The 24924-nt window shown below is 44.7% G+C and overlaps 1 protein-coding gene across 1 annotated transcript in view; it reads left to right on the top strand.

Moving 5' to 3' along the window:
* Positions 1-24924, top strand: part of LOC144731717 (contactin-4-like) — a 151097-nt gene that overhangs the window by 52760 nt on the left and 73413 nt on the right. The window contains exons 3-5 of the mRNA XM_078612904.1: positions 2220-2349; positions 6362-6531; positions 11466-11561. Coding sequence (XP_078469030.1) covers positions 2220-2349; positions 6362-6531; positions 11466-11561 — 396 coding nt within the window. The remainder of the gene's footprint in view (positions 1-2219; positions 2350-6361; positions 6532-11465; positions 11562-24924) is intronic.

Raw genomic sequence — 24924 nt, 5'->3', positions numbered from 1 at the left:
AATTATTATAATAGTTACAAAGGACATCAGAGATTGTTGAGATTATGATCTGTGGGAAAATAATCATGAGATATGCACACATAATATCAGGTGTCACTACTTTGTTCTACAAAGTGTTGATCTTGTACCCATAATATATAGGCGTTTTGGGTTAGATATCGTACATAGAAGATAAATAGAATATTTACGCGATCTAACCCCCCAAAAAACCCCTCTATCATGGATAATTTTGGTCGCGAAAGCCTACGTGTTGAATTGATCCTTGTAAGTTTGCTATCTCTCTGCCTCATCCGAGCTCTGCATTTCCTCTCCTGCAGTGATTCCTATTGTGCAGCATTCGTCTTCCAAGTGATTTTTCTTTTATACCAAATTGGAACTTGTTCTCCGCTCAAAATTTTCCAATTATATTCCAACTGTGCTATCAGCCTCGTGTCGCGAGACAGAGAATCCTCTTTGCGACTCTTGCAGAGTATTGTAAACCCCCGCCCTCTGTGAGAAAACACCAGGGGCACACTTTCCCGTACCCCCTGCTACATGATAAACCATTTTTTGTCGTCCATTCTTAGGGCTGGAATTGAACGAAATTATGCACACGCAACAACAAAAAACCACACACATTGAATGTGACGTTTCATGTAGGCATTGGTCATTGGGCCGCGATTATAAACGCATTACACTTCAATCTTGATTTGAAGCTTTCGTGACTGCAGGAATCCATACAGTCACGTAGGTATAAAATGTTTTGTTTTATTTTATACCTACGTGACTTTACCGAAAGAACCAAAGAGTATGCATTATACTTGAGAACCCCAGTTTAATCACGGGTGACTCTAACCACGTTCCAAGCTCAGAAGGGCAGTGGTGCTGCCTGTATTTCTCTGACCTGTGTCACCATGCCACCTCCACATTAAGGACCATATTTTTTAGTTTAAACAATCGCCTAAACGGGGCGCTGCCATGGTGTCATAGCGAGCACAGGAGATTTGCGATCCAGACGTTACTGGTTCGATCTCCCGGCACGGCAATTAAAACAATGGTACAAGTTTATTCAATCCCGCCTCCCCATCTCTACCCACCCAGCCGGTATAAGTGGCTTCCACCACAGATAGTCGACCGGCAGCTCACGAGTGGTGCGATAAAGTGCGGGTACACCCACCTCTTGCAAGACATCCCGCCAGTGTGGAAGAGCAGGCCAAACATCCTCGAGCGGAGCTCTCGAGAGCTCCCGCTAGTGGAGTTTCCTTCCGCCAGCAGTGGTGCGAGCAAGCAATTGCAGGGCTGCGCCTTTCATTTATTTTATTTTGTAATTGCTTCAAAAAGCCACGATTTCCAAAAGCGACTGTCAAATACACGGACGATGGGTGCGGAGTTTCCTTTTTGCAAATGCGTAGAAGATACAAAATTAACGAGGGTGTAACAAGGGGATGGGTAGACGGTCGGGAAGAAAATCAAAAGAACTAAACGACACAAAGGATCAATCGCACAGAGGCATGAGTGGGGACTGTTTAAATTATTTTATGCTCTTTGTGATAAGCTAACAATGTGACCCCATGCACTCCGACGTAATAGTAGTAGCGCTAAATCAATATTGAGGTGACCTTTGAAGAGTTTGTGCCTCCCTCGAAGCTCAATTCATTAAAATTACAATATAAAAAAAATATTATTTGGTTCTTTCAGTACAGTCACGTAGATAGAAAATAATAATAACAAAAATAATAACCACGACGTTTTGATCGTAGCACAAGCGGTCGTCGTCGTGGTTTTAATTTTAAAAAAAAATTCAATCTACGTGACTTTACCGAAAGAACCAAATAATATAAATTACAGCAGTCACGAAAGTTTTAAGTAAAAAAATAATCATCGTAAATTACCTTATTACCAGTGTACGCCGCAGCACAATGCTGCATGCACTTCGACACACGGCGCCAAACACACGTTTCGAATGTCGCCAGTATCCGTACGTTTAAATGTTCGCCCTTCTCTTTGAAAACGTCGACTGACTGACGACACAAAACTACCCCGCTCGTGAAGTTGGACGCTGTTGCCTCGCGCACTGAGTCTTCGGGGGGATGGGGTGGGGGTAGGGGTGGGTGGATTCCTGAGACAGACGAAACGATACCGCTCGACGGCAAACCGCCAACAAACGCACCAAGGCAGGAGGCGGGCATGCTTCGTGTAGAACCATCGTCCGGTTTTTACATCTTATTTCTTCTTTGCAGCCCAGGAAAACCGGCAGCATGGGCCAGTGTTCGTGGAAGAGCCCAGCGACGTGATGTATTCGGTGGAATCGACAGAAAGGAAGGTGGTCTTCAACTGCCAGGCGCAGGGGAGCCCTCCGCCCACGTACAGGTGAGGGGAGACAATTGAAGTGGCTCAATAAATTGATCGATGGAAAATGCCAGTGAAGGAGTGAGCTTAATTGTGATGACAACATTTTCTTGTTACTTGAATACTTGTCCTAATACAAAGCAGCTCCCGGGTGGTCAAACGTGTGGATTTAGCTGTTTTTTTGTACGTTTAAGACTTGCCTTTTTTTTTACGTTACACTTACAATGCTTGATGGTACGAATTTCTCACGCATATTCGTGAATCACACATGCTCGGGAGATCTGTGAAAAATAGTTTTGCAGCTCATCGGATTCCTCCGGTATAGATACATATTATTATTATTGTGATACTGGTTATGAGACGCAGATTTTTTTCCCGTGATTTTTTTAAAGCCAAAGTTGGCAGTGCGCCTTACCTCCCGGAGCACATTTTAACTTGGAGGATACGTCATTTGTCATTGCAGGGATAATTATTTTGTTTAACCTTAATCTTGTACCTTATTATGAGCAACATTTAGGCGTTCATACGTGTGGAGGGTGTTTATCTCCTGTGCACATCCCTGAGCCTGTGACGGAAATTCGACATTCCTATGATGGGGATGAGTCCCATGCAAAGGGCAACCGTTGTTGACTTCTAGCTCTACTGATGAGCCACCTTGCCAGTTATATATATAAAGTTCATATTCTATAGAGTATTGCACACAAATTAGTACATAACACATTGTACAACTAATGTACAAAACAAAAGCTGAAAACAGTTTCCCACTTTCAACATCAACGGACACTGCCTTAGAAAGGAATCAATGAGTGCACTAAGGAGTTGGAGTGATGACATACATTCATGTTCAAGTGCTAGGTGCATCATTACATCACAGGATTGTGAAATGTGGTGGTGACTTGGGGATGACTGTTGATGACGACAATGTCTGTATGACACCACGGCTCCTTTGTCAACAGTTGATGACAACACCAGTGATATCTATAGTACCTTTTCTCGCCAGTATCAAAAATGTCCCATAGATAGAACTGCTCAACCCAAGCTATTCATAATTTGATACTTGCGTAGACTTTGTACTTTTGGCGTTCTGTGGTCTAACACTGGGCTATAGAGAAGGCTATCTCTGGTGTAGGCCATTCCATTCCAAAGACAAGGCATATATTATCATAGCTTGTTTGTTTACTTGTTTTGCCACAAGTATGTGTGGTTAATGGAAACTCTATTCTTTGCAAAAGGTTTCTATTTGGTGTTTGAGCATCTTAACACCTCCTGTTTTATTGCCAGAAAGGGTAAAGCCTCGTCTTATTTTTGTTTCGACAAGACCAGTCATGCATTTTCAACCTTCCCTTCCTCACCGATGCCAACGCTGTCCACGGAGTTGCGTTTAATGTCACGGAAGGCCCCGTGTTCTTAGCGCAATGTTCAGCGGACCGGCTCATTGAACTCATTAGGTGGCGAGTGCTGACAGTGGCGACAACAGCGACACGCAATGGCTTGGATCTTTGCACGCACTGCTGTGGGATTCCGAACACGGCGAGTGTCTGCAGAACAGCGAGCTCAGCGTTGCTGTGCCCAGCGCAGCATACCGAGGAAGGGATTTCTTTCTGAGCCAGTGAACCCCAAGCCGGGCTCTCTCACACACGCTGAATCCGCAGAGGTTTACCCCACCCACCCATCCATAGCCACCACCATGCAAGCCAGCCACCCACCCACCCAAACCACCCACTAATCCAGCCATCCACCCATACCCACCCACATATGCCCACCCACCCATTCCTACCTACCCATACCCACCCACCCAGCCACCCACTCGAACAGCACGTCCAACATACCCACCCATTCCTCACTACCCATAGCCACCCACCGACCCAACCACTCACCCACCCATACCCAGGCACACATTCCAACCCATTCATTCCTATCTACCCATACCCACCCACACATTTCTACCTACCCATACCAACCCACCCAGGCACTCACACACACCCACTCACCCATTCCTACCCACCCAGCCACCCAACGACCCAAATCACCCACCAACCCATCCAGCCACCCAGCCACACACGGACAATGTGCGATAGTCATGCTGGGGCGGGTGGGGGAATTGCATTTGCTTTGAAATCAGTTTTGCCAGCAAATTCCTGTGATTTGCATATTCGAACAAAGGCGAGTTAAACAAAACAAATATACAAACTTGGCTTGCCCCCCCCCACTCGAACAGCACGTCCAACAGGTGCTGAAGTAATCTCAACCAGGTGGGCCATTTTGTTCGTTGGAAAAGAAACAAATCATACGAAGTGAAGATGCTCAAAATGATGGCATTATTTAACTATTGCAGGAATAAAACGATTTGGGGGTGGGATTGGGTGGGGGTGAGAGGCGTGGGGGGCATGCAGGGAGAATAAACAAATTGGATCTTGTTGGAGGGCAGGGGGGGCGGGGTGTTGACGTTGGGTAAACTGACACAAATCGAATCCCTTATGAAATGAGCCATTAGTCTGGCCGAGCCAACGGAACACATTTCGTTGTAGATTAAATATTCATAACGAGTGCGCATTCGGATGGAAACAATTCTTGGATGCGAGATGTTTGAGGCGCGCGCGCATCGGGAGACTGTTTGCATAACTTGGCAGTGCTCAAAAAAGCCGACGGATAATCTGAGTTTGTTGACAGAAGCGAATATGGCTTAAAGCAGCACTTTTGAACGGAGCCATCCAGAGCCATTAACAAGGCACTGCTCGTAACTTCTTGAGTACGTGTAACATCCAGACGTGAAATACCGTGAGTGCATTAACAACGATGCCTTTTGAGGGATTTCAGTGTCTTCCCTACACTCGGAGGACCGGTTGTACAAAATGTTTCCGGGAAAGACAATGTGCTGACCTGTCAGATCATCCCAAATCCTTTTTTTTCAGAATGGCTGACGACATTCCTAGTGGAATTACTCAGCTCTCGCTCAAGAGCTGAGCTCTGGATATTAACGCAAAATCTGCTCAAATACCGCGACTTTTGCTATTGTGCAATGGCAAAGCGGTGTGGGTGATCGTGCACACAAGCTCCATGCTAGTCGTTGCTTTATCTGATATTTCAGTTGAGTCTAGTTATAACCGATTAACCAAATTGTATATTTTGGTACGTTCAGATACTCTGTGCGGTAAAGAGAATGGTGCATGCAGTGTGTTTAGAATTAACTCTTCACCATACCATGCCATTCAGCGGCTATCGCTACAGCAACTCACATTATTCTGCATTCAGGATTATCAGTTCAATAATACTCAAACGGGTTAATTATTGAGCAAAAAATCAGGCGATTGACTACTATCATGCCATGAATCACATCATGTAAAAAAACATTTCCACTTTGACGTTGAATGTTGCCTGATATTAACTCGGATAACATTTTAATATAATGCATTTAATAACAGTCGTGGTAATAATTATAATAATTTACATTTAGAAAGCGCCCTTAAAACAATCGTTCTCAATGCACTAAGCATGGAAAGGCGGAGTTCGTTCACACCAACAATAATGCACGTGTGCGTCAGATGCTACTTTACAACCAGAGTGCAGCATTCACTGCCTGCTTGGAGACACAACCGCTGCAACTCATGACTGACCAATTAGGTGGCCAGGGACGTGTTGGCTCTCGTCAAAATAACACCCCGATCACGCTGCTATTGCTGCCGGGCAGCTTGGCATTTTGGGACGATATTCTTAGGTTTTTTCGGTAAAGTCACGTAGGTAAAAAATTTAAATTACTTGATACAGCTAGCGTGCTGTGACGGTTCCACCTGAAGACGGAAGCTAGTGTTGCTTCCGAAACGTCGTGATTTTTATTTTATTTGTATTTTACTTTTATTAATTTTAATTTTTTTACCTACGTGACTTTACCCAAAAAACCTAAGAATATGAATCCTTGCAGTCACGAAAGCTTCAAATCTGGAATTTTGGGACGACTTCGTTCCTGTGCTCAGCAACGGGTGGATGGGAGGGGGGGACAAATATTAACTCGGAGGCATTTGTCTTTGTCGTTCAGGTGGATGAGAAACGGCACGGAGGTGTCTGTGGGGGGTCGCTACGGCGTCGTCAGCGGGGGACTCGTGATCTCGCACCCGGCCGAAGGGAAAGACGCCGGCACCTACTACTGCCTCGCCTCCAATGCCGTGGGGACTGTGCGGAGCAGGGAGGCTGCCCTGCAGTTTGCTTGTGAGTACTCACAACAACAACAACAGCAGCAGGAGCAACAAACAACAACAGAAGCTTTGCTTAGAAGTTGCCAGGGCAGATGCATGATCTGGCAAGGGGTTGTTGGCATCGATTCGTAGCTCAAGGCGGCCACAACTTTTGACAAATCCCTTGCTGCTGCAGCAGCAGCCGCCAGCGAGTAAAATAGAAATGCTCGCAAGTTGGTTGCGGTTGGATAGAATGCGAGTGCGTGTTGGCATTCTATTAAACAAAAAAAGCCTTCTGTGATTTGGAAGAAAAGCAGGGTAAACACCCCGTGAAGGATGGATACTGGCCGGATACTTTCCATCTGCAGCAATGGAGGTGCAACAATGCGTAAATTTCGTCGATGAATTTCGATTCTACATTTCACGATAGGCGCGCGTAAGAAACGAACGCTTTGCCAACGTGACGCACATTGTACGAGACGCGGCCAAGCTGTGGCGGTGAGCTAACTGGACGATGTGGCGCTAGACGGTTTCTCGCACCGAATTGGCCTTCGCGTATCATTCCCGGCGCGTGTCGCGCGCTTGAGGATCGATTTTGATCGGGGAATTAATGCGCGCTTAGCGCACGCCCACTGGGTGGGGAAGGTGTTCTGCGGCAACGTCACATTTAACCGTACAAATAAGCGAGGGATGCTGCCACAGTGGCGCTGCATTTCGAGCACTGGACTTGCAACAATCGCGAGGTCGCCAGTTCAATTCCATCGCTATGTGCGGCGATTGAAACTTGATATTTGTGAAAGAGAGCTTCACGGCTCGTTGGATTCCTCCAGGATAAATTAAGATGCCGAGTCTGAAACACCGGTGCAAGTTCCTTGAATTCCGCCACCACCCTCCCGCCTCTGTCCACCCAGCAGCGAAAATGGGTTCACTGTAGCTGCCCGATCGGAAGGTGGCACGTGGTGGGGTCAAGTGTGGGCACTCCACACCTCTTACAAGGGTTCTGTCCGGCGTGGACGAGATGGCCCGAATACCTTGAAAGAAGTGCCCTATGGAGGTCCCGTAGTGGAGGCTCTTCCGCCAGCGGTGTTGTGAGCAGGCAATTATAGGGCTGAACCTTTAACCCTTTGTCGTACGTGATGGCGGAGGATATGTTCACTTTTCCCCCCTCTTTTTTCTTCTGAAAATGTTTGTTTCTGCTCTTTCATTAAAAGGCCGATTTCAAAAGTAACCCCGTGGGTCAGAGGTGAAATTGTAAGGGGAATGCGGTAGTCGCATGCACCTGACCTTTTAAAATCGGCCAATCGAATTGTATAAATCCCTGTCTGCCTTCAGCATCGTGAATTTGCCCTGTGTGCTGCATTTGGATTTGGTGAATCAGTCACAGACAAATGCAATAGCAGCGTGAAACTCTAAGTTAATATGTACAGAGTGAAATATGTATGTATATGTGTGCATACCGTATTCTCTGAATTATGTAATTCTACCAAATTACCCAACTTTTTACATTGCCGGCTCTAACACACGAATCAGAAAATATGCACACCGACAAAGAACATAGATCAAAGGCTGCCGCAACACACAGATAATCATGGAGAGGTCCATGCTGGAAATTGCACTGAGACACAGAAGGAGGAACGCATGGATCAGTGAAGAAACACATTTTAGAGACATCATGTGGACCAGGCCACTGGATGAGCCTGCTGATGAAATGGCAGTCAAAGTAGGGAACATGCTCAAGAGAATGAGCACCACAAATATGGAGCGACATCAATAATAATAGCCTGTGCATAAGCGACATCACAAGACTGAGATGGATGGTGATGATCTGGCGAGGCTTTCCAGCTGTTGATAATTATTTTCGGTGACACATTCATTCGGCATCGTTGTTGCCACTGCAATCGGTATGTTGTTTTTTTTTGCTGCACACAATACAGTTGACGTGATGTCTATGCGAAGTCACACAATACACATATTGCCACTTGCCTGAAGGATCCCCATCTCTCCAGCATCAGTGGACTGTCAAGTTAAGGCAGTACACGAGGTCGCTTCGTGCCACAGGGGGATCACACTGAGCCAGCATCCGTATTCAAATCTGGGCAGTCTGCCACGCGTACGGTCCTCAAGTGTGGCGAGCTGAAGGACTCATGCTGGTTTTCCAATGGCAGTAACACAAACTATGTATACAGTTATATTTACCTGAATCTCCACATTGCGAGATGCTCCGGAAAGCAAGACTCAGCCCAAACTCGTGTCCGGTGTCAGTAAAGCTGATACAAATCTGGGCGAAGAGGAAGACACGCGGCTACTGGAATATAAGATGAAACTCCAAGTGTGCTTTAAAATGCAGGGGGATGCAAGTGCATCTTTTAATGTGGATAATACGGCAGATATTTTGTTCACTCGCACCGACTCCCAGAGTCCACGTCAACAGGTATATTAAGGTTGACTTGTGCTTTCGCTGTCCATGTTTTGTTCATATATCCATAATGCAGGTTGTTTTTTTGGGTTAGATCGTATAAATATTAATGTGTCATTAAACCCGCCACCACCCCTTATGTTCATATATATACAGTAAAACCTTGGATTGCGAGTAACTTAGTCTTCGAGTGTTTTGCAACACGAGCAAATTTGTAAAATAATATATGAATTTGATAAACGAGCGAGGTCTTGCAATACGAGTAGCACGTGTGTACGCTTTGTCTGCCGAGCGTCACGTGATCACAATTGATACACGAGTGCTTTGATATACGAGTGCTTTTGATTACAAACACGTTTCCGGAACGAATTATGCTCGCAATCCAAGGTTTTACTGTATATTTAACTTATTACATTGATTGTTTGCATGAGACATGAGTTTCAAAATACATGTTTTAGAAACGTTCGTGAGCAAGTCAACATCTTGCTATGCTCGTAAACGTACCCAGCAGTTTGACGTTTTCTCCTCATCAGAGTTTCACGTGATTTTGGCAAGAACATAACAACACATACACGAATACATGAAATGGCAAACAAAAATATTTGTTTTCAAGCTTGATAAAACGTATGCCAGCTCGGGAGAGAAAGAAAAAAAAACATCAATACGTTTTCGTTTGATTTAAATATACAAAGTACTATTTGTGGGTAGTACATATATATATAAAGTGTCCCTCAAGTGTGGGAAGTGGGTGGCTGCAGTCGTAGTTGTTCTGTATTGTCATCTTCACTGGCACGTAAGTGGTGCGCTGCTCCTCGGCAGGGTTACGGATAGAAATGTCTTCATCTTGTGACACGATACCAGGAAAGGGAATCGAAAGATACTTGGAGAAATATATAACGTTTGAAACTATTGAATAAAAATAATCAGGGGAATGTCACCAATCGGTATATGTTTGCTTTTAAATTGCTCGTATTTGACGATTAAATACAAATACATTGGAAATGAATTATTAACCTTCACCGACATCAATATTCGTGTAATCCTTTAACTGAATTCTTCATCAAAATAACGTACGAAAAATTAATGTTGTGATTACAGGCACTTTAGAGGAAGTATTTGTTTTTATATTTACACTTGGTAGGTATCATCTATGATTACAAACGTGACAGATTTAGTTATATATATATATAATCAAAGCATTAAGAGATGAGAGGGTGGCTCAGAATGCAGAGCACAGACCTGGCCCTGCCAAGATTCCTTGGTTCGAATCTGGGCAGCTCCCTATGAATAAACCGTGTGAACCAGAGGTCAAGAGGGCACTTGAAGCGATCTCAGAGGTAGTTCTCTGATATCCACTTTCAGCGAGCCATTCTCTTGACACACAGGGGGTCGCTCTGAATGGATAGCACTGAGAGAAAAGAAAAATAAACGCTTACGAATGAAATTAAATTAAGTAATTAATCGGATAATACTGATGTCATACAACGAAACCAAGTTTGCAATTTAAGCATCCTTGTCTTCAACATGGCTATAATGTTGGTATTGACGACAGTTCTGAACCGGAGTTGTGTTTTACAACGCCTCAACCAACCATTAGACAGTCTACTCTATAAAATCTTGATTTGAAGCTTTCGTGACTGCAGGAATCCATACTTTTTGCTTCTTTCGGTTAAGTCACGTAGGTAGAAAAATAAAATAACAAGTAATATATCAAGACGTTTCGATCGCAACACAAGCGGTCGACCTTAGGCGGAAAAACTAATCCAGCAGTGGAACTGCTGAACCAGGAAGAACTCAGCGAGAGAGCTGTTAAACATTATGGAGAATCCACTTTTAAACCCAGTGGATGTTTTTATTGATAACAATCCTTCACAGGCACTAACAAGATCAGGTAGATAAAACATGTTTTTGATTCGGCAAGTATATTGATTTACGCTTTCACGTTCCTTTAACGTATGGAAACACTCCGCAATTTAATCAAATCACCCAATTTTCTTCAACATAGTAATTGTCTCCACTTCAATCAGATGTCTCGTGTGTACGCATAAAAAAACGAAAACTATTTAAATACTAAGCCTGAGCTGGAGTCTCAAAGCGTTGTTGCGCAAGACATTGGCGGTTTATCATCGCCGGTGCAACTTGGCGCCAGAAGCCAAAGCAGTAGCGACTATAAAACGGTTGTCCTGTCCGGTGGGAGATTCACATCACAGGAATTGCTCGGTGTGCCTGGGCGATAACTTCAGCACGATAGAAATCCCCTGGAGCTGCTGACAGAATTGTGCTGCCGATTTACTTTTTTTTTTTTAAATCTTGAGCCTCCCAATTCCTTTCCAAAATGCTTATTAACCTTTAACAACGTTGAAATGCGTTCTTTCCGCGGTGCTTGAACCGGTCCACGGCCCCACATTATGCTGCTGCAATCAGAGGAGTATTTATTGTTCATTTCGGTGGGATTATACAACGATACGGGGTCTTCTCTCCAGATCCATCAGCGAATTGCCACCGCAGTACGAGCGAACCGTGATTGTGGCCGTGTATCCCCTCTGGGCCAGATCTGGAGAGCTTCCGCACCAAGCACCGGGGTACGGTGGCCGTGCGACAAGGCCAAGGAGTGGTGCTCATCTGTGCACCTCCGCCGCACTCTGCAGGTAAGGCGGACACTGTGACGACGGGCGCTGGGGTGGCGGCGGTTGGCACATTGGAAACACTCGTGCGTTGAAGCAAGAAAGACCATGGGTTTCCATGATGTCATCTTGATTTGAAGCTTTCGTGACTGCAGGAATCTATACTCTCTGGTTCTTTCGGTGAAGTCTCGTAGATTGAAAAGTAATAATAATAGAAGACGACGTTTCGGTCGCAACACAAGCGTCCGTGAGATTTAAATCCCATTGACATTCTAATTTTACTCTAGAAAACCCCTTCTCCCCCCCCACTCCTCCCGTGCCTATATAAAGCCACAACAGCGGATCGTTCTTTCTCACCTGATGACGGACGCTTGTGTTTGGACCGAAACGTTGTGTTCTATTATTATTATTTTTATCTACGTGACTTTACCGAAAGAATGGTTTCCATTATGTACTCGGGTGTCTTTCTGCGTGGAGTTTGAACGCTCTCCCACATGTTACGCATGGGCTTTCTGGTTTCCTCCCCATAGCCAAATACATATCAATCGAAATGGTGGTGACCAATGCATTGTAAATAATAATACTATTCACTGTTTGGTTCTTTTGGGAAATTCACGTAGAAATAAAATAAATGAAATAATAGAATACGACGTTTCGATTGCAACACAAGCAATCATCATCAGGTATGAATGAATGAGAAAAACAAACCTAGTAAACTCAGAAATATAATGCAATAACAACACAGAGAGTCGGCTAACAAAACAGTCAACACCCCACCTGGTTGATTAACGTTCTTCCAAAGATTGCTAAATTTGAGAGAGAGACAAAACACAGACACGGAGACAACATAGACAGACGCACAAGCAGAGAGAGAGAGAGAGACAGCACAGATAAACAGAGAGAGAAAGAGAAAACAATAATATTTACATTTATAGCGCGCTTTTAATCAAATATCTCAAAGGGCTGCACAGGACACAGCAGCAGCAGACATTCAGCATAAACATTAATATTATGAATACATTTCAATAGTCATGTTGACATATTACCTGCAAATTACTAAATTGGGATTATATATAGCAACATAAATGCCCGGAGCAAAATCACCTACCCCCCCCCTCCTCTACTGTGAAAACTTGGCAGGACCCTCCTGCAATCAAGTCTTGAGACTCAAAACAAGCACAGTAATACTATTAATAATTACTATGATACTATTCATGATTAGCATGTTTCGATTACTTCTGTTTCAACAGCCGTGTTTTTACAAAACGAGCAGAGGTGAGGGTGCAGCCATTCAATTGCAAACTCTTGCCACTGCTTAGAGAAGGAACTTCGCTGGAGAGATCTCTAGACATCCCCTCTCAGATGGCATTTGGCCTACTCCTCCAAGCTGGACAGGATGTCCTGGGAGAGGTTGGAGCATCTACACTTTACCCTGGCCTGTGGGTTTACCCATTTATACTGCTAAATGGATAGAGGCGGGGGGAATTAAATAAAATAAAAATATACCATCGTTTCAACTGCAGCAATAGGATATTTAAATCGAACTGGTAACAGCAGGATTACAGCAAACATTACACCGATTGTAGCCTCCACCATCTCACTGTGAGTGTTCAATTTGTTGAATGAAACAGATGTCAAAGCTCGGAACAGGAGTGAGCAAGGAGGTCTATGGGTGGCTCAGGAGTCAGGGCACTGAGCCTGGCACCTCTGAGATCCAAGTTGTACCACAGTCACGTGTGATTAAACTGGCTTCTCAAGGCAAGTGAGTTGATGGTCGGGACTCCATCACCAATTACTGCACGAATAAAAGCCATCGTGTTAAATTAGGTTTTCACTTAAATTGACTTGTACCAGCTCTGATACTTAAAACAATTGTTTGATTGACATGTAGCAGACGCTGTGAGGAGAGAATACCAAATGTGTGCTTTAATTGTGGATAATTTGATTGAGTAATAAGGCTCTATTTGACTTCAGAAGTGCAGAAGTGATCCATTGTTGCTTCAGAGATCCAATTTGTATCATGTCATGACATGACCCGAGTGCTAAATTTGAGTAGGATTGGATTTTTTTTTAAACTAATTTAAGGAATTCAACGCTGCGAGTGGCCTAAAATGTGGGTCGAGATCAATGAATGAAAAATAAAAATAAAAAACATATCCGTCATCGAGAGAAATATTGCAGAAATGTCATCCTGTTCATCACTAAAAGAATTTCCAATTAAAAATATGCAGTTACCATGGGATACTTTGAGATGTATAATTTAATGAATATTTTATACACATTTTTTATTATTATGAAGAAATATTTTTTACATTCCTCCCTTTATTATAATTAGTGCACAGACATTAATGAATAACGACATTGCTGTAAGAGTTAATTTAATTCCTTGCCTGTCAAACTTTCACGCTTTTGACGTTGTTCTGCTCCCTTTTACTCGGGGATATTGTTTATTTAGTTTTTTTATAAGCAACATTGGCTCATTCGCAATTCCTTGTTTTCTCATGCAAATTTGACTCTGCTTAACTATTGTATCATTATTGTCTGTATATGCAAATGCCTCTGTGTATCTGTATGGGGTGCGGTTGTGTAGCGGTTTGTGTCCTGCACTACGTACACGGCAACCCGAGTTCGATTCCCGCTCACGGACAACAGCAGGTAGATTCAGCCTCAAATGAGTACCTGATGCGGTGGGTAAACATCGCCACTGGGGAGACAAAAGCAGTCGTGCGTGGTGCTGGCCACCCATTCCCATGTGTGCCGGGTTGACCTTCATAGGTGCTCGCTAACAGCATTTACCCCAACAGTCTGTTAAATCTATGCGGGGGATCTGTGTCTGTGTGTCTGTGTGTCTGTGTGTGTGTATTTATGTCTGTGTATGTATGTCTGTGTAAGTAATTACTGTATGTATATCGATTATTATGTTTGCAGTTTATCCACAAAACAACATATTTGATGGGCGTTTTTCAGGCACTCAAAAAAAAATCTACATCTCATTTCTGCAGCTCAAAAATTGAACACCACACAAAGCAATTGGTGACCATTGCTTAGCGACGTCTCCACACTGCACAGAGGTGTCATGCGCCAGGAATTCCCGGTTTAGTCCTGCACAGTAACAACTTCAGTATTGGATTGTGCAATGCCAGAATTGGCTTCGTGATTTATGGTGGTTTAATGCGTGTCGTGACGGGTACTGCAAGATCCGAGATCCGACCGTGTCCGTCCAGTGCTCGCCAAACTTGGCTTCCTGTTGCTGAACAAATACATTAAAAGGTCATGCTCATTACACACAAAGTGCTTGCCAAAAATGTACCACAATACCTCGCTGTTATTTGTTTCTTTCGGTTAAGTCACGTCTAAAGATAAAATAATAAATTAAATTAAATAATAGAATACGACGTTTCGATTGCAACACAAGCAATCATCATCAGGTATAATGAAATAGTGACATAAAATCTAACCAGAAAACTATAGACAGACATATTAGCAGACAGATATCACCAAGATACATAGCGAGAGCAACACAGGTAACAGAGAGGGGTGATCGTCTCTGTGTGGTGGCCTTAAATAGACAGAGGGGGGGGCGGAGGCAGAGAGAGGGAGGAGGGTTAGAGAAAAAAATAGCATATCAATGAGTGGTCAACAGACATGGTGCTGCGAATGCGATGGCACGGCAAGCAAGCCTGAAAATCAGGAGAAGGACACACTAAAATTAAATAACCTAGTAAAATATCGAAATGTAATGTAATACAACACAGAGGGTCGGTCAACACACAATTAACGCATAGCCTGGTTGATTACGTATTTCAAAGATTGCTAAGTTAGAATTTAAGTGTGAACAATCTAAAGAGAGGATTGTTCACACTTAAATTCTAACTTAGCAATCTTTGAAATACGTAATCAACCAGGCTATGCGTTAATTGTGTGTTGACCGACCCTCTGTGTTGTATTACATTACATTTCGATATTTTACTAGGTTATTTAATTTTAGTGTGTCCTTCTCCTGATTTCCAGGCTTGCTTGCCGTGCCATCGCATTCGCAGCACCACGTCTGTTGACCACTCATTGATATGCTATTTTTTTCTCTAACCCTCCTCCCTCTCTCTGCCTCCGCCCCCCCCTCTGTCTATTTAAGGCCACCACACAGAGACGATCACCCCTCTCTGTTACCTGTGTTGCTCTCGCTATGTATCTTGGTGATATCTGTCTGCTAATATGTCTGTCTATAGTTTTCTGGTTAGATTTTATGTCACTATTTCATTATACCTGATGATGATTGCTTGTGTTGCAATCGAAACGTCGTATTCTATTATTTAATTTAATTTATTATTTTATCTTTAGACGTGACTTAACCGAAAGAAACAAATAATAATTCCTGCAGTCACGAAAGTTCTAAAATTAAGATTAATACCTCGCTGATCTCATCAAGGAGCATAAACCATCACGTGAACTCCAGGCATCCTCACAGCGGCTTTTTGGCTGACTCTCGAACAAAGACGGTGGTCACTGCAGTGCACACTTTCAGATGCGCTTCTGTGGCCATCTGGAACGCTCTTCCTTCCGATATTAGGACACCACGAGAGCTAAGCACTTTTAAATGTCATTTGAAAACAAAAATTTTTAGACGTGATTTTTGTGTTTAGCTTGTCGTCCTTTCCCCGCACCTCTGATTAGCATGGTTGGCTATGTACGGTGCGAGAGAAGTTCAACATACATACAGGCAGGTCAGTTTAACGCATTGTAAATTCCTGAAGTCCGATACAATTGTATGGGAACAGCCCCATTTCTGTATTTTTTGTTGTCGGCCAAGTCCTCTGTTCTCCGTCTTAAAAGATGCTCCAGAAAGTAAGACGCACAGTATCAATACAGTTATGCAAATCTGGTCACACACACACCAACGCACGTACACTTGTCAGGTTATAAGACGCACCACCACACTTTCCCCTTACAAAGAAGGGAAACATTTTTTTGGTTGACGTATAGAGATGAAAGCAGATTCATATAATCTACGTCACATACCGCCCTTTGGAACGTTGTCGCGAAAGAACAGACGGCAAATTTGACATTGCACAAACCCTTACAGGCACGAGCACACTGGCAAATGAAGATGAGCGCGCACATCGCATATACGCGAGAATGAGGGGGACGAATACACTTCAAAGGGGAGACAAGGGGGAGACAAGGCGTGCCGAGTTTTGTATTTTAATTGACTTGAAACAAGAACGACACACCAAAGAGGAACGTTGTGTTTTGTTCAGAAACACGCCTTTTGATATTCTTACTCGAAACCAAATTCAAATGAACAGTAACACAGAGGTTCAATTTAAATTTACGCGGCATGGGCCATTAGATATTTGGAATAATGTTCAGTCATTATGAAGAATCAACTGCACTCAGCACTTGATGGAAAACACGTCTCTCAAAGTGACTGTGGGATGCCGCATCAAGATAAATATGCTACATTATGGCGAAGTGACGCATTCCGTCAGAGAAGATTCCCCAATTGGGCCTGAAAACAACAACAAAGAATGAATGAAATATGGAACTGACAATTACAATGCAAGGTAATGTTTTTTTTTTAATGGAGTACTCAACCAATACGTATTTGTACTAAATAATAGTAATGAAAATAATAATCAAATCACACTTTCTCACCTTGCGAGAAAAAAATAAACACTGTAGAAATTAGCACCACACAGAGGTATGTCTCTGTAAACCTCGTTTAGCCCATCACATATATCGAGAGTGGAGTGCTGTCATAGTCGTATTTAAATTTTATCTGCGGCCCGAGTTCGTTCCCCGGCCACGGATAACATCAGCGTTGAGTATTATCTGAACTGGTCCCTATGTCCCTACCCTGCTTCTCTGACCCGTACTCACAAGTATAGTGAAGTATATTCAAACAGTCCCCATGATTTACGCAATCGGTCAAATTAAATAATGCACTCAACGCTATGCTTTCTGTCGCAGAAAATGTAGACCCGTTCAAGATTTACTCGTTTGATGTTGAGTTGCTACAACAAGCAGGGATGCAGTCCTTCTAGTTACCTGTCAATTACTTATATCAGAGCTCCAGCTGGGACGATGAGTAGATTAGGTTAATTCATCTCTAAAATGTTGTTATCAACTCCTTTGTTTTGATCGATTACTGCGGTTCCTTCACATTCTGCCCGCCTAAGGTAGCAATCCCGACTACAAGTCACGGCCAGTGTTGCGTGGATGATGATGACGTCAAAGGCCACGCCCATCACCTCCCGTGCAGCGGCACACATAATAACAATACCTAGTTATTGCCGGAGTAATTGCACCGGTCATCGTTAATTCATTGACTACTTAAATAATCAGATTGGCCAATTATAATCAAGATCGCGAGTTTTCCTCATGCTCTCACTCGTCTTCATTGCGTCTCCTGTCCAACCTGCACGGCGGTCTCCTACCCAACATTCTGCACAGCGCCACCGCGTCTGCTTGTTGGCATTGCGCATTCTTGGGAAAGTGCATTGTGGTGCTGCTGGCCACCTCGGGAGGTGATCCGTGGTTTGCTTCTCCTGACAAGCGCACGTTGGTCGGTTGTGAAGAAGCCCCCCGCCCCCCCCCCCCCATGATTTCATGTGAGAGTTGAATCTGCCAGGTACTCACTGCCAATGTAAGGTATGACCACCATTGCTCAATTCCCTGATGAAGAGTTTCCTCACTATGATGATGATGATGATTACAAATAAATGAGATAACAATGACGCGGAACAATGTCATGCACACACCGACCCATATCTGCTTTCGCTGATGTGAATGATTTGTCATCATCAGCCGTGGTCAATCCACTGTTGGATGAAGGCCTCGCAAAGCCATCACCACCTCTCGCGATCCACCGAGCAGTAGCGCACGGACCAGAAAGGAAAAAAAAAGAATCAAAAAACATAAAACATCACTCCATCTCCTCGGCGGGTGTACATCTCTGACGCGTTCCATTCCTTGGCTTTATTGATTTGCAAAAGAGCTAATCACGGTATTTTATCACCCACTGCTTCCGACGGATAAACTTACGGCCGACACAATTCGGCACTGGGAGCAAGGCAGTGATGTGGAGGCTTCCCATCAGTAAAAAAAAAACGAAACTATCAACGCTTTTCTAATTTACCAGATGTAGAATCTTTATTTAGACTGGAGGAATCCATGTAAGGCCCACTGAGGCATATAGCTATTTTTAAGAAGTGATCTGGCCAGAAATGATAGCTCAATGAAGTGACTTACCATGTTGAAATGTGTAGCAGCGAAATAATAAAAGCGCATATTTCTAAATGTGGAGGGAAAATCCGGAGGACCCGGAGCAAAATCCACGTGACCACGAGGAGAACACGCACATTTCAAATATACAGGTGTAATGGGTTCCGGAGGCACTTGTAGACGTAACTTCTTTATTACGATACCACACTCCAACAATACTCTGACACAGCCTAGGGACACAGCCTAGAGACACAGCCTACTTGTAGCGTGCCTGACTCTGGCTACGCTCTCGGGTCCTCCGGCTACGATTACCCTAGGGGAGGCAACCTGACCCGACCCAGCCAAGGTGCGGGTCTAGACTCTGGCTTCCTCGGAACTCGCCCTTACAAGGACGTAGAGCCGGGAGTCACAGAGTCCCACCACTGGCCCGCACAGCGTCCCGGCCCTTACAAGGACAAGCGGGGCGAGAAGGGTCCAGGGTCCTAAGCTGGCTGGTCTTGGGTCTTGAGCTGTGACTGTCTCGATAGGCTGGGGAGGTCCCCTTTTATGCCCCTTTGCCCATCAAGGGGAGGCGTTGCGTGGGATCGTAGATCCCCCGCAGCGCCCCCCCCCCCCCCCCCTCTTGGCAGTACGGGGCACCTTTGCAGATGGATCTCGTGTACCACTGCCGGTAAGCGTGGCCCATCTACGGCACTACACAGGCATCAGGGACGGTATCGAACCAATGATCTCCTGTATAGCAGGCGAGGTAGTTCATATCTCGCCTTCGCTGTGCCCCTTCATCTTCCGGCACGTTCTAAAAACTCGCTGCTACAACAGGAGGCCAACGCCCATCCCGTAAAACACAAGTGACCGGTTGCAAAATGCGTAGCTTGATGTGTGAAAACGCGAGTCCAGAGGAAACGGACAAGGAATGGCAAATCGATTCGGTGTCTTGGCATCTGCCGCCTTAAGTGGCGAACTAATTTGATTTTGGCCCAGAGGTTTTAAATCCTTCAGGCGGGCCGAGTTTATTTCCCCCAGTTTCGGCTGCAGGTGATGAATCACGGCGCAACGGCTTCAATACGACCCGCGGACGCTTATGCATGCGCGATCGATACCTGCTAACTCGACCAACACACCGCGCTCCACATTCCAGTAAATCAGGGCTTTGAGTCAAATTACGCTGCAGAAAAGTCATAAAAAATAATAATCACAAACCAAAAGTGACAATAATGAAGCGCGCTTTACATGCTACTCGCGAATTTACGAAATGTCCCGATTAGCACCATTGCAAAAAAAAACTGCTGCTGCTGCATAATGGGGGGGGGGGGGGGGGGGAACCGTTTTCGTTCAATTAAACGGGTTCAAATAGCGAGCGGCATTAGCAGGATGGAATTCATATTTATATTGTGCAAGCGTCACGTTTGGAGGTCCTGCACTGTTGACCCATGCTGGCAATTGCGTGATTGATGACTTCTAAATTGACTATTGATCGCAGCAAAAGAAAGTGAATGCTTGTATGGCAGGAGCAAATGTAACATACCTCACAAAACATGAGGGGACTGTTTCTCTTGCTGAAATACCCGCGGTGTGTGCAGTTTGTGGCTCACAGCTTCAATCAGGGGCTTTGTAGTCTATTTCAATTTAGCAAAGGGATACGTGCGGCGTGTGTGTGTGTGTGTGCGGTATATAATGTTCTGACTCGCTGGCGGTTGGGAACATTTTTACAATCTGAATAAAAGAAAAAGGTTAATGAGGATGAAGTTAAAGTGGCACGTTATTCGCATCAAAGTACATGTGTTGTTTTGCTTTGAAGAACCTGCACGGTGGAAAACAGCAAATAACTAAACCAATGGGAAGTGCACCAGCAATGCACGCATTCAAGACAATGGCAAAGCTAAAGATCCCACCCATGTAAAGTCTTCACAATCCTTTTTGGGGCAAGTGCTGCTCGCGAGAGCTTACGAAGGCTGGCACAGAGCACGAGTTGGTGGGTAGCCAGCACCACGCCTTTGTCTCACAAGTGGGGAAGGTTACACATTGCACCAGGGTATTCATGTTCGACTGAGTCGACCAACGGGAAACCCAGAACCGGTTCAGATAATCGTCACTGGGTGTTGGACGTGAGAGTAGATCGACCTCGGGTCTCCGAGTTAGTAGTGCGGTGCATTAACCGCTACGCTACCGCTCACCATGCAGATATTCTCTGCTTCGTAACACACGCGTGCTAATTTGACAAATTGTTTGTTTTTCGTTGTATTTTTTTTCTTTCTGAATCAAAGTTTTGTACTTTTTCACGTGATTAAAAACAGCAAAGCTGCCTCTTGTTCGTGGCAATTAAAATTCGTTGTAATTGATATCCTCTGATTTCTGCCAGTGATTATTACGTAGAACAATGTGTTTGCTGTAAGCACAATTATCATTGGCTGCAAAAAGCACACCCTGCTCTGCTACCACTTACACACCTAGGATTGTGTAATTGTTCCAGAAACCCACTAGTTAGTGTCTGGAACTGAGTAGCATAACATAACCAAAAGGCAGTTTGTTAGTGGTGCAATTTTTTTATGATGCATATTGAACTTCTTTGTCACTGTACATAGCCAACCGTCCTCATCGGTTGTGCGTTGTAAATATGAGTAAGAGTTTGAATTCCATCAAATGTTATGCAACTAAACCACGCTCAACACCAACAATCTCATCAATCTCGCAAGCGAAGCAGACTTGACTACGAGGGCTTTTGCCAAGGTTAAGTTTGATGAGCATGGTTGACTATGTACGGTGCAAAAGAAGTTCAACATTCATACGTACATATAAGTATCGGTTTTACCCTTTCTGGAAATAAAACAGTTGTGTTAAGATGTTGGGTTAGATCACGTAAATATATAAATGTGTCGTTAAAACCCGCCACCGCCCTTACTAGTTGGCTGTGTCGGGTGGTGGCGGGTTTTATCGACACGTTTGTATATTAAACGCTATCTCATCCAAAACACCTCTATTACGGATGATATTGGTCGCGAAAGCATGCTACGTGTTAAACTGACCAAACAGAAACCTCGTTGCAAGGAATGATGTCTGCATTAACCACATGTACTAGTGGTGAACATGCAAAAAAACATGCTCTGCTAGTATATGAATAGATTGGTCCACACCAGAGACAACTTTCTTTAGAGCCGAGTCTCAAACAGTGTTAGACCAGAGGACACCAAAAGGCGACCAGCACAAAGACAATGCCACTATCAGTGCATTGAGAGCTCTGGGCGAGCAGCTACATCATGGGACCTCCCTTGCCACTATCACAATGTAAGAATTGGTTTTACCCTTTCTGGAAATAAAACATACATACATTCATACATGGTGCGGACATGGGGCTGCAAGGTGGCTATGAGATGGCCGCAGTATGGTGCATCACACCCTCGTGTGAGTGAGTGGGGGCTCCTCTGGGAGTTCTGGTTTCCTTCCCACGTGAAGCCAAACACTCGTGAAAGGAATTGTCCAAACACCCTCAATGTTAGAACGTTCTCGAAAATGAGTCCTGAGACTCAGTGAGGCGTATGCTGGCTAAACAAATGGTCGTTATACTTACACTCATACTGAATTTGCCAAATAGTTTTTTTTATTGTATTGCAAACGGCTACAAATTGTATCCGGCCTCGCATCTCACAGTGCATATTTAATACATATGGCACATTACGGAAAGCGCGCTTTAGTATTCTTACAAGCAATAACAAGGTCAGCTCGAAAAACCGTGGCATTTCTTTCATGGGGGGCTGACTAAACGTCTGCGATGCGACTGGCTGTTTATCACGTTGGTGTACACTATGCAGCGTTTGGCTTTCAAACACATGACAGGACTCACGACAAGCGGTGCGCAACGCCGTGGCGCACGGAAGCATCGTGGTTAGACTGCGGCCACGGCTGCCCCACCGCAGGATTTAACGCGTTGCGTAATTGGTATGCCAGGTACAAGCTTGGGTTAGAGCCAAGGTCTCAACCTCCCCTTGGCACCACACTCCTTTGCTCCTCGCAGTTGTAGTCTTGTTCTTAACCACGTGCCAGCATTGCTCGTTCCTGCAGCGAGCGTATTATGCGTGCACCATACTTGCCGAAGCACACACGTGCGCGGTGCTACGGTATGTGCGCAAGTACGACTCCGTCTGTGAACAAATCACTTGGGATTGCCCCTCATCCCTGAAGCTAAGCTGTTGTGAGCCTGGGTAGCGCTCGGATTGACGACCAACATGCAAAAAAATAACTTTGTGTGGGCTACTGCAGGGCTCCATTGTCGTCAGCAGAGGGTAGTGTAGCTGATTCAATTATTGTCCTGTACTATGCTCCCATGTTAATGGCGTGGTGATGTACGGTCTAAAACTCCCATGACCTGCAACTGTGTGGGGAGGCTCTCGTCCAGAAGTGCGTTGACAGTACGTCTGTGAATTAAACACATTCCTGCGGAGGGAGCTGGTAGAAACGTTGGGTTGTTCGGTCAATGGCCAGGGTCAACGGCGGCGTGGTGTATTCCGCAAATATGCCCGACTGTGAGGGCAGGCACAAGCCGGCGTGAGTAGGTTAAACGTTGAGTTTTATAAGGGCACCATGGGATGACCAGCCCCTCCCCACCCAGCCCCACCCTTCCCAACCCCACCCAGCCCCACCATCCCCACCCAGCCCCTCCCCACCCTCCCCACCCAGCCCCTCCCCACTCTCCCCTCCCCACCCATCCCCTCCCTCCACACCCAGCCCCTCCCTGCACGACGGACGGACACAATAATCCCCTGTGGGCTGGTGGAACCAGTGGGTTCCTACCAGTATAAACAATAACGTCGTTCAGGTGTGTCACTTGTAACCGATCTCAGCCGTGGCTGAGGATCAAACTCAGACCGCTGGGTTCGCAACGCCGTGTTATCGCCGCTCTGCCAACTGCTCCACTCGTGCCTACACACGCGCAATATGCACAATGCAATGTGTGAGACATGTAGTTGATGGGACATCTAATTGCAATCACACACATTAGTATATGTGTGTTTCATAATGCTGCGCTTACGCGTATAATAAAATTAACACATTGGTCAGTAACACTGCCTCAAAATGATAATATATAAGAGGCGACATTTTGGGATATGGCTCATTCTTCATAGCGTGTGCATTGTACCCATGTATGTACTGTGAAGAAGGCCCATTGCCCGAAACGTCGCCTGTTATATATTTGTATTTTTAAGGCGCGCACGGTCTCGTTGATGAATGTGTTGATTTTGTTTTGCTTGTTACTTGTGCTCGTGCACCACTGCCAACGGAGCATCACCAACTAATTCCGTGTTACACACGGATTCATGCGGGGCATGCGCTACGGTATTAAGGATGGCGCACAGCGGTGCATTGTTTTTTATTGAAAATAATTACCTCCCCAAACCGTAACTTTGAGGGCTCGCCGTTAAAGTGACGCGAGGCTATACACACGCGTCCCGGCAGCGCAGTATACATCACCTTGGCCAAAAAATATTTCAAAGTTGCATCAATAATCCCCATAATGTGCCAGTCTTAAAAAGTCACCCGTCCACCAAAGAGCACACGTGCTCGGCTAAAGTGCCCGCTGCGCGAAAGTGGAGTCTTACCTGCCACTCGATCAGTTCATTGTTTTCAGATTCATCACACGTCTTGCAGGGAGGATAGTGAATGCCGCTTTGCGCGGCTTAGTTCATAGGAAGAGATGCATTGCTGCCATGCACGCAATCGCCATGGACTCGGCTGTTGCCTGTGCTATGCTTAGGTCGTTCAGTATCGTTGTTATTGTATTACGAGACTCTCTGTAGTGACATTTCACTGCACCCCCCCCCCACACACTATCTAAACTATTAATCGCCAATCATAATCCATCAATAATGCTCTTACCAACTGCACACAACTCTCCATAACTACATACAATAATAACACTGGTCAACACAAAAAAAAAATTCTGGCCTGGACTTTTGCAGCTGTTTTAGACAAATTTCAGGGTGCTGATTCCAAATCTGATCTCAGATTTGCTCTATCACATCTCGTTTTATGCTATCGGCATACCCCATTTTCATTGATTTTACCCGAAATTAACTCTGTCACTTATGATTGCAAGTTGTTGCGAGTCAGTGACTGCTTTAAAGTTAAAATATGGTGCTGTGTTTTTAGGATAGTGTGTTTATAATATCATTTT

This window comes from Lampetra planeri, chromosome 40 (genome assembly GCF_965212315.1).
Source record: "Lampetra planeri chromosome 40, kcLamPlan1.2.h2, whole genome shotgun sequence".
In the NCBI taxonomy this organism is placed as follows: Eukaryota; Metazoa; Chordata; class Hyperoartia; order Petromyzontiformes; family Petromyzontidae; genus Lampetra; species Lampetra planeri.
The sequence above is the reverse complement of the archived record's forward strand: the minus strand, read 5'-3'. Positions and strand labels throughout refer to the sequence as shown.